The 16,913-nt window shown below is 41.7% G+C and overlaps 1 protein-coding gene across 4 annotated transcripts in view; it reads right to left on the bottom strand.

Annotated features, from left to right (window-relative positions):
* The window catches only part of MYH10 (myosin heavy chain 10), a 461,218-nt gene that overhangs the window by 155,151 nt on the left and 289,154 nt on the right, over window positions 1-16,913 (bottom strand). For all 4 annotated transcript variants that reach the window (XM_029600341.1, XM_029600340.1, XM_029600342.1 and 1 more), the window contains 4 exons: window positions 2,492-2,613; window positions 1,767-1,836; window positions 1,297-1,457; window positions 632-740 (listed from right to left, as the gene is read on the bottom strand). In XM_029600341.1, coding sequence (XP_029456201.1) covers window positions 632-740; window positions 1,297-1,457; window positions 1,767-1,836; window positions 2,492-2,613 — 462 coding nt within the window. The remainder of the gene's footprint in view (window positions 1-631; window positions 741-1,296; window positions 1,458-1,766; window positions 1,837-2,491; window positions 2,614-16,913) is intronic.

Raw genomic sequence — 16,913 nt, 5'->3', positions numbered from 1 at the left:
ATGGCCCCATCTCAATACTTTTTATTTAAAATATTTCCTGCACTTATCTGCAGTTTTAACTCTGCTCTCATCTTCCTCCCCAGCTTCTTGCCTCCTATTTGCCAGTACAGCTCTCCTTGGGCCCGGTAGTAGTTCTTCCCAAGTTGGCACCAAATTTTGTGTCTAAGAGTTTTTCAAGTCCAGTATAAATACATCTTGTGCTTGCATAATGTATTGGTACATAAACTTAATATGTATACATTCTATTTTTAAAAATGTAGTTCCTTAAAATTGTGTTGTATTTACACTTTGTATATATCAGTGTAACATCTGCCTGAGATTCTGATAAGGGTTAGAACCCAGTGCGCTGATTTAGATTCGTAATAATGTAAATAACTAATTAGAAGTTTCCAGAAAATAAATATGTCTTCTCCTCACAATGAAATAGAAATAAAAAAAAAAAGAGGGAAATCCTAATGATTCCATGTCCATCTTATTCATATACTATTGAACCCAGGATTGCATTAAAAAAATATTCAAAAATTTCTTGGAAAGTCACTTCCTCAAAGATTCATCCTGTTTGATCATTATGTCAATAACTAAATTCTAACTGCCATCATCTGCAAATTAAGACACAAGAGAGGTATCCAACCTTTGTGAAAAGTCTCCACCATTGCCAGTGACGTAGCTTGAGATAAGCTGCACAGTTCCTCTGTAGCACTTTCAAAGCACTCAGCTGTTGCTGTTTCTTAGCAAAAGCCCTGTGGACAAGAGAGGCAGAATGCATGCACTGCATTTAGTGGCGATAAGAGAACAATTAAAGGATTTGTTGGTTGAATGTCTCAGTGCTCACAAAATTACACACTGGATTATTCAACTGCCAAGTAAATTGCTCATCGGAAATCACTGTATGATTTACTAAAGAATATATAACAGTTAAAGTAATGACAATATAATTTAAAAGTCAAGGGAAACAGCAGTATAACATCAGCCCAACAGTTACTCAATTGAGTAAAGCTGTGTTACTGCATGGCATACCATAGGGTGCCACAACACATGACAACTGACAGGGTAAGAGTAAATTAATAATAGTACAGTCTGATAATTAACAGATGGCAGAAAGAGAACTGGCACATCTAATCTGCCTAGCCTCTCAAGTCCTAACTTACATTAGGAATTGAGAGTGAAAGATTCAATTCAAATCTAGACATGTTCAAGATAATACGGCTACTGGACATGAACAATAACCACAGTATGACCTAATGAGTAATGTCAGAGTCTCTTTTCCTGCCCAGGGAATCCCTCTGTGCTACATACTTTCTGGCTAGATATCCTCTGCAGACAGCCTGGAAGAAGATGATGATGTCTGTGATCTTGAGGTCCCGTTCTTCTTCCAAGTGTGCCAGGACTCCAGCTCTGAAAAAGATCTTACTCTGCCCAATTCTGTACAAGTTTGGGTCCAGTTCTAAAGCTCGGATCTGGGGAGAGAAGGGGAAGAGGAAACAAAAAGATTCACCCTATGCAACATCGCAGACATACATTTAACTGCTAAAATGCAGGCAACATCTCTAAAATGTAAGAACTGAAGACATCTCTTCCAGCAAGCTTTCACTTAGACCAACCAGTATGGTGGTTTTTGTTTTTAAGTTATGTGGTTTTCTTTTGTTTTGCCTTTATATTTTGTATGATGAATGTATCAATTGATTGTTTTATGGCTGTTTTAATCTGTAATCCGTCCCAATCCTTGGGAGAGTACAGGAAAATAATTGCAATAAATAACTGCTCACCATTCGTTCACAAGCCTGTTTGCCATCCATAAAGCCTTTAGGAATAGCATTTGGAGTGAGGATCTCATACCTATAAAACAGCCACAGAATATATTTATTTATACTTGTTTTACTCTAAGGTCTATACCAAAGAGCTCAGCAGTTTATTCTTCTGTTGTAAACTTTCAGAAATACAAGGAAAGGCAACACCAATCTTAGCATGACATGAGGTAAGGTTTTCTTAACATCCAAAACAAGTGCACAAGTTAAATTTGCACAAAGTGGATATATCATGAGCAAATTTGCAAATGACAAAATAAAATTGTGAGGCTGCTAAGCTTTAAACAAATTACCTCATGAAAAAATACAAAATCAATAAGAAAGAAGGATATCAACGTCCATTATTTCTGATTCAAATATGGTAGGGACTTATTTTGGGGATAATGATCAGACGGGGACAAAAATTAAATTTCTGGTGCATAAGCCTCAACCAGAGCAGCTCAATAAAACATGCCAAAAAGAAAATTAAATTAATAATGAGGAAGGCTACAGGAAGTAACAAAAGATTTGCTGGTGTGATTAACAATGAATGCATTAAGAAAAGTAGGGAAAAATTAGGAAATAGATTACAATCTCACACTATCACCAAGAAAAATTCAGAAGAAATACTACTTAAATTTAGTACATTTTTTAAACCATATTTCATATGAATAAGTTCCTCCCCTTCTACCCAACACATTCAGCACCTTTGTCTGAATTCTTGGAAAACAATCCTGTTTGGAAATCCCTGACGACAGATTCTTATGCCTTCTAGTACACCATTGCAACGCAGTTGATCTAAAACAAGGTGTGGATCCAGTTTCCCAGCCTAAAACATGAGGATAAAAATATTTAGCATTAGCTTTCTTTCTATTGAAGAGAACACACTGAATCATTCAATACCTGGATACTGAGCTAAAGAGGAAACACTTTCAGCACCATTCAAATCTATCTATAACCTACCATAAAAAGGTAGCTACTTTGATCAGCTTTTTCTATGTTTAGGACAGATATTCAGAATTACACACCCTCTTCCTGCTGTCATACTTTCCAGTTGTGATACCAGAATAGTGTTCTATCCTTTGACAGCAGAGGCACAGCTATCCCTCTGATGGCAGCAGCTCCAGCTCATCCCCCCCCCCTCAACTCCTTGACCTGCATGACCCTCTCTCTCCCCCAACTCCTTGCCCAGCAGCAGCAGCCACTCCAACTACCCAGCAGCAGCCACTTCCTTCTCCCCCACTTTCATGCTTCTCAGATCATGATGCAGCAGCAGCAACATTTTCAAACAAAATTAATACGGGTCTGTGAGCTGGCATGTACTCATAGGCCCTGCTCCTCCTCCAGAATGGGCTTTCTGTTATCTAGGAAACCCAAGAAGGGTTTTATTAGCATGACAGCTTACAGGCCCCATCCTGATTTTGTTTTAATTTGCTGCAGTTGATACTGCAGCCAGTGGAACACGACTCCCTCTTGGGGCATGATACCGGGACCAAGTTTCCCATGCGTTCCCCTCTAGTCCTAGTACTGTTTAGAATCCTCAACCCACAAACTGAACATTTGCCCATGGATAGGAAAAACAAAGTTGGTTACTTATAATAATAGGTGTTCTCCAAAAAGAGCAGGATAAATCAGTCACAAAAGAGGGTGAGGTCATCCTGTCAGTGTCAGGATAGAAAAGCTCTTTCAGAGCTCCAAAAATCCAAAAAGCTTCTCTTAGCACATGCAAGACTTCTCACACAGCCACCTAAGTCTCCTCACTCTTTATAGTATGCTACTCTTCAAGTCTAAGGAGAGGTAGAAGGGACTGTATTGGCTGATTTAGCCTGCTCTCTAAGCGAAAACCTGTTACAGGTAAACTTTGCTTTCTCTGTGGACAAACAGAATAATAGTCACCCAAGCTGAGTGCTGCAATTGATTAATTTATTTGAGCACTGCAGATCTGTTAAGCAACCCATATTTGTTAAAGTTTGGAGGATACAGTTGAAAACTGCTACCCTGATAAGCGTTTTCCAAGCAATTCCAAGCAGTACTGAACTGTAAATGTATGAAGACCAAGTGGTACCCTTACAGGTATCTTCTATAGAGATGGTACAAAGATGTACAAAGAAAGCTGTGGTAGTCTTGACTGACTGTAGCAATAAGTGATGCAATCAGATTTCCAAGTTGTTAGAGTTCTCTTTATAACTGATACTCCTTATTTAACTGAAGGACAGAGGTGAAGTGTGTCCGTATGACCGTTCTGACTAAATAGAATAAAGTAGGTCTTCTGCAGTTCAGCAATATGAAGAGCTTCTCACCCTTTATGGGCATGCGGTGTGGGAAAACATGGTGGCAATATGATGGATTGATTTAAATGAAGAAAGACCATTTGTATTATAAATTTAGAATGCAACTACCCTGTTGGGGAAGCTTTGAATATAGGGAGCATGCGAAACTAGAAATAACTGCTATTAAAAATAGAACTTTCCAGGAAAGGCATTTTAAATGTGAACAGATACAAATAGTTCAAAAGGAAGCTTCATAAGCTGATCAAGAACTAAATTTAGATCCCAAGGAATGGCCAGATCTTGTATTGGAGGTTTTAGAATTATGATGCCTTTCATAAATCTAGCAACTGCAAGCTTGTGAGAAATAGGCATACCCTCCCAGTCCTTCATGATGTGCTGCTACAGCTTCAAGGTGAACACTGATAGAACAGGTTTTTAGACCACAGTCAGGATTAGCAAATACTGCAGCATGAAAGATGCAGGACATTTAAAAAGGTCTCGGTTTAAAAGTGCACACCAGACACTATACCTTCTCCATTTAAAACTAATATTTTCAGGTAAAGTATTTCTTTGAAACAAGAATAATTTTTTCTAGACTTCTGTAGGCCTCAACATCCAAGCAATCAGAGCCAAAGATGGGATGGAGGGGATTCAGGCTGCTGAGTGAGGAGGGATAGGGATATCTTCAATCTTACTGGCTGAGGAAGTTAGGAGCTGTAGCCATGGAAACCAGATCAATTGAGACCAAAAAGGGGCTATCAAAATCATTTAAACCCCCCCCCCCCTTCCCATCTCAGTTTGTGGATTGTCCTAGATGTGTGTGGAATTAGGGAAAACATATAAAGGATTAGATGGAATGGAGCAAGCATTCACTGCCATTCTCTCTCTCTTCCTGATCTCATGGAGCAGAATGTTGGCACTTTGTCATTGAGGGATGATACAAAACTGTTTGTGGACTGCCCCAAAGCAGAAAAATTGCCTGCACTATGAGTACATAATGAGCAGTTGTGCGATTGAAGCTGGCAAATTAAGCTGTCTGGAATTTGATTTTGATCTCCAGAAATGTAGACAATCAGAAGAAACAATCTTTGAGAAATTGCCCATTTCTAAATCTTGTTTTCCAGGCAAAGCCAATAATAACCCATTATCCCATCTTGACATGTTGATGTAGATTGCTATTTGCTTGCTTTTTTGGATCACCTTTAGTCATGAAGTGAAGATTTTTAGAGCATGTAATATTGTTCTTAACTCTAAAATTAATTACATTTGAAATCTTCTCTTTGAATGACCAGATTACTTGGGAGTGGAAGCCTTTCAAGTGAGTTCCCTGACTGACAGGAAACTTACAGAGAATTTCTTGAAATTGTGGTTGGTGGAAAAATTGACATTTGAACTAATCACAGAAACAGTCCAGATCCAAAAGTATAACAAACAAATGTAAGAAAAACCCTTGGCTAATAAATTTTGCAATTTTAGATATTAGAGACAAAAGGTGATTCAAAAGAGTAAAGGGACCTTCATCGCTCTGAGCAGTTTACTTATTCAGGTTGGACATTTCTACCACTATATCAGTCATAAATAATCATAGGTCCCACAAATACTAATTTTTGTTTTAAGTTTTTTTAATAATTTGTGTTGCTCATAAAAAATGAAAGGGTACTACCTGTATGTTAGAAATCCATGCAGTGCTTGAATGTCATTTAATCAATATTTATTTATTTTATTTATTTTAATTTTTTATATACCGGCATTCGCGATGGGAGTCGCATCATGTCGGTTTACAATTAACAGGGTGTGTTAAATATGCCAGACATGGAACCATGTTTCAGAACACTGCTTCAGGGACCGAAAATCATTAAGAAAATGCCAACATTGTGCTAGACTTGTTAGGTGAAAGTCCCCATAGATGCCAAAATACAGAGTTGGCACTTTCACAGCAAGAACTTCGTCAAGCGGCCCTTAATAAATAGCGATAGATATAAATATTAAATTATCTCTCTCTATATATATATTTCTATATCTATCTAGCTCTCGGAGAAATACACAAAGTATTTCTATCAGTATCACATTTCTACTAAGCATTATACAACAACTTTATTGTAAATATCATAGAAACTGTAATACAAACATGCTAAAACCCCATTAACAATTACTTGTATCAACCACACCATACATACTATGAGCTCACCACCCTTCTCATTCATTCACCTTGTAAAAATGTGTGCTGTCATAATCATATATTACACAAACAATTTTCTAATAGATTATCTCTGCATGAAAAAACAATTTTAGTCCTCAGTGATGTCCATGAACAATTACTAATCCCCAGTGGTATCTGTTTTCAATTAAACAATCATTAGTCCTCTGTGATATCTGTACTTAGTCTGTCAGCTCCTGTTTCCGACAGATCTTTGTTTCGCCTGTATTCAGCTTCATCAGGGGAGTACTTGATGTATAATTGTAAAAATCGATCTATTGGGTCACCAGAAAATTTTTAACAGGGTGCTCTTCAAATTTATATGAGATGTAATAGATGCTTTCTAGCACACAACATTTCAAAACAATGTTTGATTTTCATATTTCCTTGCTGTTTTGTGTATCGCATCCTTAAAACCACTAGTTTATACTGGTTCAGGAATTCTGCAAAACAAAAGACTTTCTCTGCGTGGGAGAAATTTCAGATCTCTTTCAGTTTGGGGAATTCTCCCATTTTTACATGTTTTCTTCCATCCTCCCAGTAAGCCACAGAAGCTTCTTCAGAATACTTCAGACATAGCAGAAATTGTTTCCTATTCTCTTCTCCAACTGCTGAGGGAATGGTGATAAGTGAGATGTGATTTTCTGCCACTGCTGGTGCTGAGGGTACTTCTCTCCTTCAGTCAGAGGACTCGCATGGCATGGTAAGGCTGCAAAGACACAGTCTGCTTTTAATTCCAGTTCTGACTGTCATAATGGAATAGCTTTGGTCTTTTCAGTGTTGGGGGTACCTGACAGAACTGGAATTAAAAGCAGACTGTGTCTTTGCAGCCTTACCATGCTATGCGGGTCCTCTGACTGAAGGAGACTGAAGAAAAGAATAAGAAACAATTTCTGCTATGTCTAAAATAATCTGAAGAGGTTTCTGTGGTTTACTGGGCGGATGGAAGAAGACATGTAAAAATGGAGAACTCCCCAAACAACTGAAAGATCTGAAATAATTTCTCCCATGCAGAGAGTCTATTTTGCAGAACTCCTGAGCCAATATAAACTAGCGGTTTAAGGACGCAATACACACTAACAAATATACAAAACAGTGAGGAAAAATGAAAATCAAACCGTTTTCAATTGTTGTGTGCTAGAAAGCATCTATTACATCAAGTTTATTTATTTTATTTATTTAAAGCTTTTCTATACCGGCATTCATGATACAATCATATCATGCCGGTTTACATATAACAAGGGGTGCAATAACTTTCTTTTAACCAGTGTCGAGGAAGTAAAAAGTTACAATATAACAAGGTTGTTGAAACTGGGAAGGAAAGAGACAGGGAAAGACAAGAATTATATAATCTTTACAGAGGTAGCTTATTTACATTGTGCCGTAATGTCCCTTAATGGGAATTATTTACATTGTGCAGAAGTGTCTCTCAGTTGTGCAGTAAGGTCTCTCCATGGGTATTACCGTAGGTTTTCTCCCTGCCGTAGGATCTCCCCCTGGCTATTAGACTCGGGAAAGGTAAATATGAAGAGAACCCCCATTAAAAAATTTTCTGGTGACTCAACAGATCGATTTTGCGATTATACATCAAGTACTCCCCTGATGAAGCCAAATACAGGCGAAACAAAGATCTTTGTTGGGAACAGGAACTGACTTAGGAAAGATTAAATACAGGTCTCACCAAGGACTAGTGATTTTTCAGCTGAAAACAGATACTACTGGTGATTAGTAATTGTTCGTGGACATCACCAGGGCTATATATTATCTCTGGATGTAAAAGCAATCTATTACAAAAATTATTTAAGAGTGTAATACAAGATTGTGACAGCACATATTTTTACAAGGTGAATGAATGTATTGGATGAATGATTGAGATCATAAATATGGTGTGGTTGATAATAAGTAACTGTCAATGTGGTTTTAAGATGTTTGATGTGGTACAGTTTCTATGATATTTACAATAAAAAGGTTGATGTATAATGCTTAGTTAGAAATGTGATATTGATGGAGATACTCTATTTCTCTAATGGTTTATTGAGTACACACAAATTGGAAGCTATTTTAAAGCCTTAGATCATATTACTCTCCATATATCTCTTTCTAGATTTAAAAAAAAAAAAAAAAAATTAATACTCAGCGATTACCAAGGACAATGCTACACTGCCATACTGCAAGGTCCCCTACCCCCACTGGAAAATTGTTCAGATTTAATAGAGAAGATTGGACTAGACTGTAAGCAAAAATTGATTAGATTTCGGCAGATTTTGTTGTAAAGGCTTGGGCTGTATTTCTCTTGCCCATAATCTTACTATGAAAGATGAGGGCATTAGTAAGATTATGGATAGTTTCTTCTAGAGCAGAAGCATGATCTTCTGCATGGCTGTTGCAGAGATCTTCTGGAAACAGAGGGTTGCTCTGTAGTGGCCACCGAAATGGTGAGCATGGTGGCACATTGATCTGTGATGGTTATCCACTGCTTGTTTAACTTTCTACCCAAAAACAGTTGTCTAAACATAAAGCATCTGCCAGCTTGTCAAGCATATCCTTCCATAATCCCAAAGCATACAACCAAGCAAATCTTGTGATTGCTGATGTTGTGGAGGAAGTATAAAAAAAAATCAGAAATCTAACAAGGTGTTTCCCTTGTTCTTTAGCTTCTTGAATTTCTGGTAAGAACCATTTCAATTTTTCTACTGGAAGGGCTTCTGCTGAAGTTTATAGTTTTTGTAAGTAAGAATACATATGCTGAACCATAGGCAATTGATGAGTGGCTATCCTTAAATTAGGCATAGCTAACTGGAAAACCAGTTTTGCTACATTAGTAGGCATCCTTAGTTGAAAAAGTACTGGAATGTGTCAAAGCGTTTTGCCCCCCCCCCCCTTTTTTTTTTTAAACGCAGACACCACTATTGATTACTGGTTGCACTATATATTTGATATTTCTTTTTTTTTTGGTTACCGGAAGAAGGGGAGTTAAGAGTCTGCCATATTAGCTCTTGTAGAAGTCTATGCACTGGAACCACTGCTTGGTGTCAATGTATTAAAGCAACCCAATCATCTTTATGGACTGCCTTTTGTTGAAGATTAAATATTTCTCTTATTTTCTGAATAAAAGCAGGGCATGACATCTTCAGGAGGCAATGCTAAAGGATGACACACAGATGCTGAGGTGAAGGATCTGATGGAAGACATCCACGTGAAAGGACAAAAATCACAGGAGAATTCTGAACCTTCTTGACAGTATCCAGACAACAGTAGAAGATTCTTCTGGCATTGATCTGTCTTTTGAAGAAAACAATCACAGGCTCGATTCTGGATTATTTCATCTCTTTCCTGATAAGGATGGTTGCCTAACCTGGAAGCCACAGTGTTCAAAATAGGACACTACTTTTGCTGGAGAAGGGGCAAATAATTTTGGCATATCCAACATAGACTTCTTTGTAAATTCCAACTTTATTCTTTCTACAAAGGAATGGTGTTCCTCCTATAGTAGTAGAAGTAATGAGGAGCCATCTGCTTCCAGAACTGACATGACTATTGAATTCTTGCGCATTACAGGTGATGCTTGATGTGAAAAATGCTTACATTTCTCAGTGCCAAAGGACTCATTTTGGCACCAACAGGACTCTCTTTGCACTGCTAGTCAACAGGAGCAAAATATTGTCTGCACTGAAAAGGGATTCTACTGACAGTATTGTACCCATCTCAAGAAAGATATAGCAGAACTAGAAAAGGTTGGAAGAGGAGAGCAACAAAAATGATAAAGGGGATGGAACATCGCTCCTATGATGGACTATGCAGGTTAGGGCTCTTCAGCTTGAAAGAAACGGATGAGAGGATAAGATAGAAGTTTACAAAACACTGCATGAAGCACTCCATGAAATTAGTCAGCAGATTCAAAACAGCTCGTAGGAAGTACTTTTTCATTAATCTGTTTACATGTGTGGATAAAGACTGAGGAAATTCATGCAGCACATGGCTGTGCAGAGGTCCCGTGCATGCTCAGAAAAACCTTGCTTTTTCATTTTTCCATCCTGGTACCATCAGGATGATGTAATATACTTGTGTGGCTGACTATCCTGCTTGTCCATGGAGAAAGCAAAGTTGCCCTTTTGGAAGAGGTGGTGAAAACCAAAACAGTGATAGAATTCAAAAGGGTATGGGAAAAATATTGTGGATCCCTAAAGGATGGAAATGAAGAAAAAAGTGCACGGAGTAACTTGAAGGTGCAGCAGTTATTACCCTTAACCAACAAGCCTCGATACTGTTGATGCAATGCCATCATTGCTTTGTGCTTCAACGGCAGGGAAAAAAGGGGAACTGGATTCGTTCAGCAACCGAGGGCCCCAACTTTTACGGTCTGGGGAAACATGTATGGGGGTAACTTGCTGATGCAGAAGTTACTACCCCTTAACAAATAAGACTGATACTTTGATGCAACTCCAACATTGCTCTCTGCTTCAACAGCAAGGCATAACTGGGAATTGGATTCAACAGCAATGAACGAGGGTCCCAACTTTTATGGTTTGGGAAACAGAAAAGCATGGGGTATATCCTACCCGGCACAGCATACACTACCATAAACTTACTGGGGATACCAGATGGACCACTTGGTCCTTTTTTTGCTGTCATTTCTATGTTTCTAGGTTTAACAGGTGTTCTCTTAGGACAGCAGGATGTCACATGAGTGACTGCATTGGCTGGAGCCTGGCACAGAATTTTGATCTCAAATTCTAGAGCTTTCAATATGCTCTCCTGAGCATGTGCAGCTGTAGATATCACCCTGCCCCCTAGGCAGAGCTCCTCAGACCATGATATAGCTAATACATAGAGAAACCAACTCACAGGGGTGGTAGGCAGGTTTTGTGAGGATTGACATCCTACTGTTACAGGTAAGCAACTCTGCTTTCTCCAAGGCCAAGTAGGATGGAGATCCTTACACATGGATTAATACCTAGCACAGGCTGCCGGAGACAGAACAAAGCGGGGAAAACCCCCCCGAGTGCATATGGCATCACCCTTCTCCCAAAAAGGAGCTAGGAGGGAAAGGAGTTGGGTTATACATAAAAGAAACCCAAGAACAGACAGTGACAAACTTCCAATGCACAGCAGAGGTACCGAAGGCAGGGGTGTGATGCAAACTCCAGCAAAAAGAACCAACAGAAATCCACGGTATTCTAGGACAATCGAAAAACAAACAGGAGACAAAGAGCTCACCAGAAAGAAAGTTGCAGTTCATTAGCAGTGACAAACAGATGCATACTGCCAAAAAAAAAAATGCTCAAGGACAGGCAGATAAACCCAAGGGGACGAATATCCAAGCAATGCTTGGAAGAATAAACGGCAAGAGTGTCAGAGGCTGTGGCAGACCTAATCTGCCGAAGTACAAGACAGATCTGTCTTGTACTTCGGCAGGTCAGATCAGGCATCCAACTGTTCCCTAGAATGGGAAGTCAATCCCTTAAGTGGGATCTCCAGCCATAGACCCTGCATGTGGAAGGGAAGCTGGGAGTGTAGTGCACCACGCTGGGCCTTTTCAAGAACAGGCATATCCTCCCATCCAACAAGAAAGCTCAGGTGACCAGGGAGCACCTTGGTCAGCCAAGCAAAACAGGAAAAGGCAAAGGTAGTATACTATCCAGGATGTGGCGGAAGACAGGAAAAGAACAGCATACCTTTCCCAGAAGGTATATTCCAAGTCATACCAATGAATGCCATAGCTTTTACCTTCTGACCGGGATTCAAATAAGACACACAAGGAGGCAGACCCCAGGGCTGCAAGGACAAGAGGAAGTCACACAAGGCTGTAGAACCCAGCAGTGGGAAACAACCCAACAAAAACTACCTCCTACTGACTGCAGCAGGGAGTTGCCTCCCCCCACTCCAAGAGAGACCTCTCAATAAATAGGATATTCAAAAACAGAGCAAATCTCCAAGGAAAAAGTCCAGAAACTGAGACACAAAAACAGGGATGGCACAAGAGCCAACTCCTGTAGAAACAGGACTTAATTGCCATTCTGGAATCCCGAAGGCTACCAGGGCATGGTCATTTGAAGCAGGCAAGCAAACTGCTCTCATAAAAGGCCTAGGTAGATATACCTGGGGCCATGATAAGTACTTTCCCCTCTAATAACCTGTGGTCCACAAAGTGGATGAACATTAGAAAGTACAAGGAGTCCCCTGTACACTGAGGGTTATCCTGGAGTGGGGGAAGTATGCTTCCAAAGGATAGCAATGAAAGTGCGAGACCACTGCTGGGAGATCCTACCTCCTGAAGTGCACCACTTGTCTAGAATCCTCCCCATCGAGGAGGGGCCCGAACAAAGCACGATGCGATGTGGAGGTATCACAAGTGTTCCCATGTGGGAGAAAACCATAATAGTCACTGGGGAACAGTCAAGAGAAATCCTCAAGCACTTCGGGGAATCTAATCTGTAAGAGCTCCTCTATGAAATAGTTCTGTTGCAATGTAGTGCAATGGTGGGATGAACGCCGAAGCGCTCTCAGGTTCAGTGTACTTTGGAACAGAGAGCGACCACCAGTCAATGTTGAAATTACCTCCCAAGGGAAAGGAAAGCAAAGACAACCTCTTCCTGGGTTGGGACAACCTGGCACTCCCAAGGGCCATCTAAGGTAAACTCCTCAGTTGCCCCCTCCCGGAAGGGACAGGAAAGGCACCAGGGACCAGGATATTCTAATACTGGAAACTGTTCTACACTCTGAGGGAGTGGAAAAGTCACTGACCTTTGAGGGTCAAAGAGTGAAAAATCAGCCATTTGTTAGCCACCTAGATCAAAAGGACAGGTTATCACAGAAACTAGTGTAGGAATGTCCGTGAGAATGGTTCAAGGACCTCTACTGTCAACTCTCAACACCCCCAAGTTCCCTCCCATCTAAGGGGTGCATAGATACAGAGAAAGCAAGGTTCCAGTCTGGGTAATGAACTAGTAAGGGGCTGAGCCCTGGAGACTTCCCTATTGATGGGGATTAAGCACAAGCTAAAACTAGCAGGACCTGTCAAAGCCTATTTCACCCCCAAGGGGAGGACTCTTGGCCCTCACCCTGGAATCCAAATCCAGTGCAGTACGAGCAGGAGCGCAGTGTTAGGCCAGACATGCTGTCACACTGTAACCACAGCGCAGGACACTGCATGTCAGTTACGAGGGATACACACATGCTAGAGGACAACTAAAACCATAATGCCTTGTACTTTGGAAAGCATACACCTAGCACTCAAGCAGTGGTACTCCATTCCACCAATGGCGGGGTGCATGCGCACAACTGTGTAATGCCCGTCGGCAGAGTCCAACGCTACAAAAAGGAACAGAGCACCAACCACAGGTGTCTGTGGCTATGTCCCACAATAGCAAATGAATTGACGATGGTGACCTTGCTAGGGTAAGGAAACACCAATAGTGTAAGGCACAGGAATACGCTCACATGTAGACACGACAAAGGTGATGCCATCTCTCTTGCATAGCACCCACAGCGCTGACAGTGAATGTTATCCAACAGCATCACTGGCACCTATAGGAGAGCATAGCTGAAGTCAGAATTAATTGCATTTGATGCACTTCACTGTCCCAATGGCGCTAAATGGAGTAAGCGTGCACAGTGTGACGACCATGCTCACAGTAAAAATGGCACCCCGACTGTCGATAAATTTTGGCGGGCAATACATCGCAGTGATTATCCCCTGGTGCTCACAGTGGCATATAACTCCCCAAGTCACAGACCACCACTTTGAATGGAGTCTGTGGGCCACTGCCCTTTCCTGGTGCCCAGTGGTACCTGCATGGCTCTGTGGCAACACCCCGTAGCAACTGCCTGCATCTACCAGTGCTCACCGTGGCAGCAGTGTTTATGGTGCTAAAGAGTGCTCATGATGCTTGATAGGGATCTACTGCAACTAAAGCACCGAATAATGCTATGCCCAGGGCATGGACAGCACTGCAATATCGGCTGATTGCCACCTCGATGCTCGACTGCCTTGACAGTGTATAGATTTGTTGATGGCACTCCAGGCACCCGAAGACATCAACTGTCTGGTGGCATCTATGCCAACAGCGCAGAACCACTTGACTGTGTCCAAAGGTGCTGGTGGCCAGACAACATTGATGTGGATCACAGTGCTCAAAGCATCAATGGACAGATGGCAGCGATGGCCTAAGGGCATCAATGAAGACCACGGTATCCTAAGGCTTTGATGGCCTGATGCATTGGTAACATCTCCGGTGCCCAAGGTATTGATGCTCCATGACGATCAAGTACTCAATGGCGGGCACCATCAGCAGTTCCCTTGGAGAACTTGGGGCAACCCGAAGGCGATGTAGGTCACTTGATAGTGTCCATCAACAGCCACAACACCAGCCATTGCGGGCAAAGCACTTCAGGGCACTCAAGATGCCTGAAGATGTTGATGGCCCACAGTGGTGTCAAGATAATTGGTGACTCCCATGACTCCCGAGCCCTCGGCTCAGAACAATGCCCCAGGACATTTCAGTCCTTGGGGGATACCACAAACCTCAGCAGCACCCATGGTGCTTGGGATCATCTCGGGAGTTGCTCATGCACGACAGCGCTCAATGGGGGCCTTGGACCCTGGACAATGTAGACCACAGCGCCCGGCAGTGTTCCTTACAGTTAGGGCACAAAGACAACCATGGTGCCAGATAGTTTCCACCTATGACACACTGCGCTCCAATGCTTGATTGTGCTGATGTCTTGGCACTCTACCATGGATGCGGGGACAATGCCAGTCATCGACAAAAGCCATCATAGCGGTGAAAGACACTCAGTGGTATCAAGGGCCCTATCTTGCGATCCCAACCATGGTGCTCTGTTACCTCTAGGGCCCAGAAGCTCAATGGTGACCATGGCAGTCGATGGTATCCATGGTACCTGATGGCATTGAGGGCCACGTGCTCGATGGCAACCATGATGCTCAAAGGCATCTGTGGTGCTCGATGGCCCTGACTGCCACCATAGAGCTCAATGGCATCCACTGCGCTTGCTGACACCTCCATCACGGAGGGCCTCCACCAACAGCCAGAGTACTAGATGGGTCAATGGTGCTAACAATCCTCGATGGCCCTAGTGGGCGTCGAGGGTGGATATGCCCTCAATGGCTGCCATAGTGACAGATGCAGTCATGTCATCGACAGGTCAGTCCATTGGTGCACGGGCACAGATGTGCATGGGCAAGGCACTAATGGTGCTTCAGCGATGATGATTTCTCAGACTCAAATGCACTCTTTTACACAGAAACTGCACTGCCAGCACTAGCAAGCAAGAGGGGAGGTCACAACATCCAGAGATCTAGTCCATGAAGACTAGATCCCAGGATAATGTGGAGGACGAGTGCTCCCCCCCACCCCCTCCATGGAAACTGTCCCATTTTTGATCCATCTGCATCGGGCCTCTGATGTCCATTGTTTGGTAGGCTGCGATATGGAGCTCCTGCCTGGGCAGACTTCCAGGCAAGTCCCCAGGCTCAGCGGCCTACACTGACAACACATGGACTGCCAATAGATAATCCCACCAGCGCCAACAGACGATAAAACACAGACAGATGAAGGAAAGGACAAAAATTAAACTGTAGATGGAGTAATATTTTATTAGGAAAGAAAGTAGTCTCTGCCAGGCTGCACAAGGACTACAGGCCTGCCATGCGGCCAGCTAGTAATCTGATAGAGGAAAATTTAAGAAAGAAAAACTAAAGAATAAAAAAAGAGGAAACAAAGGTTCTGTCAGAAAAAAATGGCTGCAGCTCCAGAAAACATACAGCAGAAGCTGTGAGGAAGAGAGCAAAGTCGAATACCATGACCACACTGTTCCACGGAGAAAGACTAAGGGGCTCTGCCTAGGGGGCAGAATAATATCTACAGTTGCACATGCTCAGTAGAGCATATTGAAAGCTCTAGAATCTTCAAGATCAAAGTTCTGTAATAGTCTCCAGCCAATGCTGTCACTCAAGTATGAAGACTGTCATCCTGCTTGTCTTCTGAGAACTCAACTTCTCCAAGAGATTGACAAGAACACGTGCTAACAGTAAGCTAGAAAGATCTAGATTTAAGAGACTAAGGGGACCAATGAAAAGGTTGAGTGTTAAAACGTTTTGCTGAAATTCAAAGCAGATGTTATTTTTAAAATTCCTGATGCAGTAAACTAACAGTATGCAAATCCATTTGGAATTTAAAAAATGGGAATAAACCAGGAAGTGTGCGCAAAGTAAAGGCTTAGTGCACAACAAAATTTATGTGCAGAAAACATGGTTTATGTGCACAAATTTTCTGCATATAAAGTATGATTTATGTGCATAGAAAGCATTTTTTATGCACAAAGCATGTTTTCTACACATAAAATACTGAGTATAGCCCTTGGCAACAGAACTCCAGCTTCCGTCTGAAGACTTCATTAGCTCTGGAAACTTAACTCCTAGTCTGAGATTGGAATACATTTTCCAGCACTAAGAAAATATCTCTGCATTGAGAGATAAGAACATAAGATGTGTCATACTGTGTCAGACCAAGGGTCCATCAGGCCCAGTATCCTGTCTCCAACAGTGGTCAATCCAAGTCATAAGTACCTGGCAAGTACTCAAACATTAAATAAACAGTATTAGAGATAATAGATGATGCCATCACTAGCATGGCACTTCCA

This window comes from Rhinatrema bivittatum, chromosome 4, assembly GCF_901001135.1.
Source record: "Rhinatrema bivittatum chromosome 4, aRhiBiv1.1, whole genome shotgun sequence".
Taxonomy (NCBI): Eukaryota; Metazoa; Chordata; class Amphibia; order Gymnophiona; family Rhinatrematidae; genus Rhinatrema; species Rhinatrema bivittatum.
This window is presented reverse-complemented; position numbering and strand designations above follow the sequence as displayed.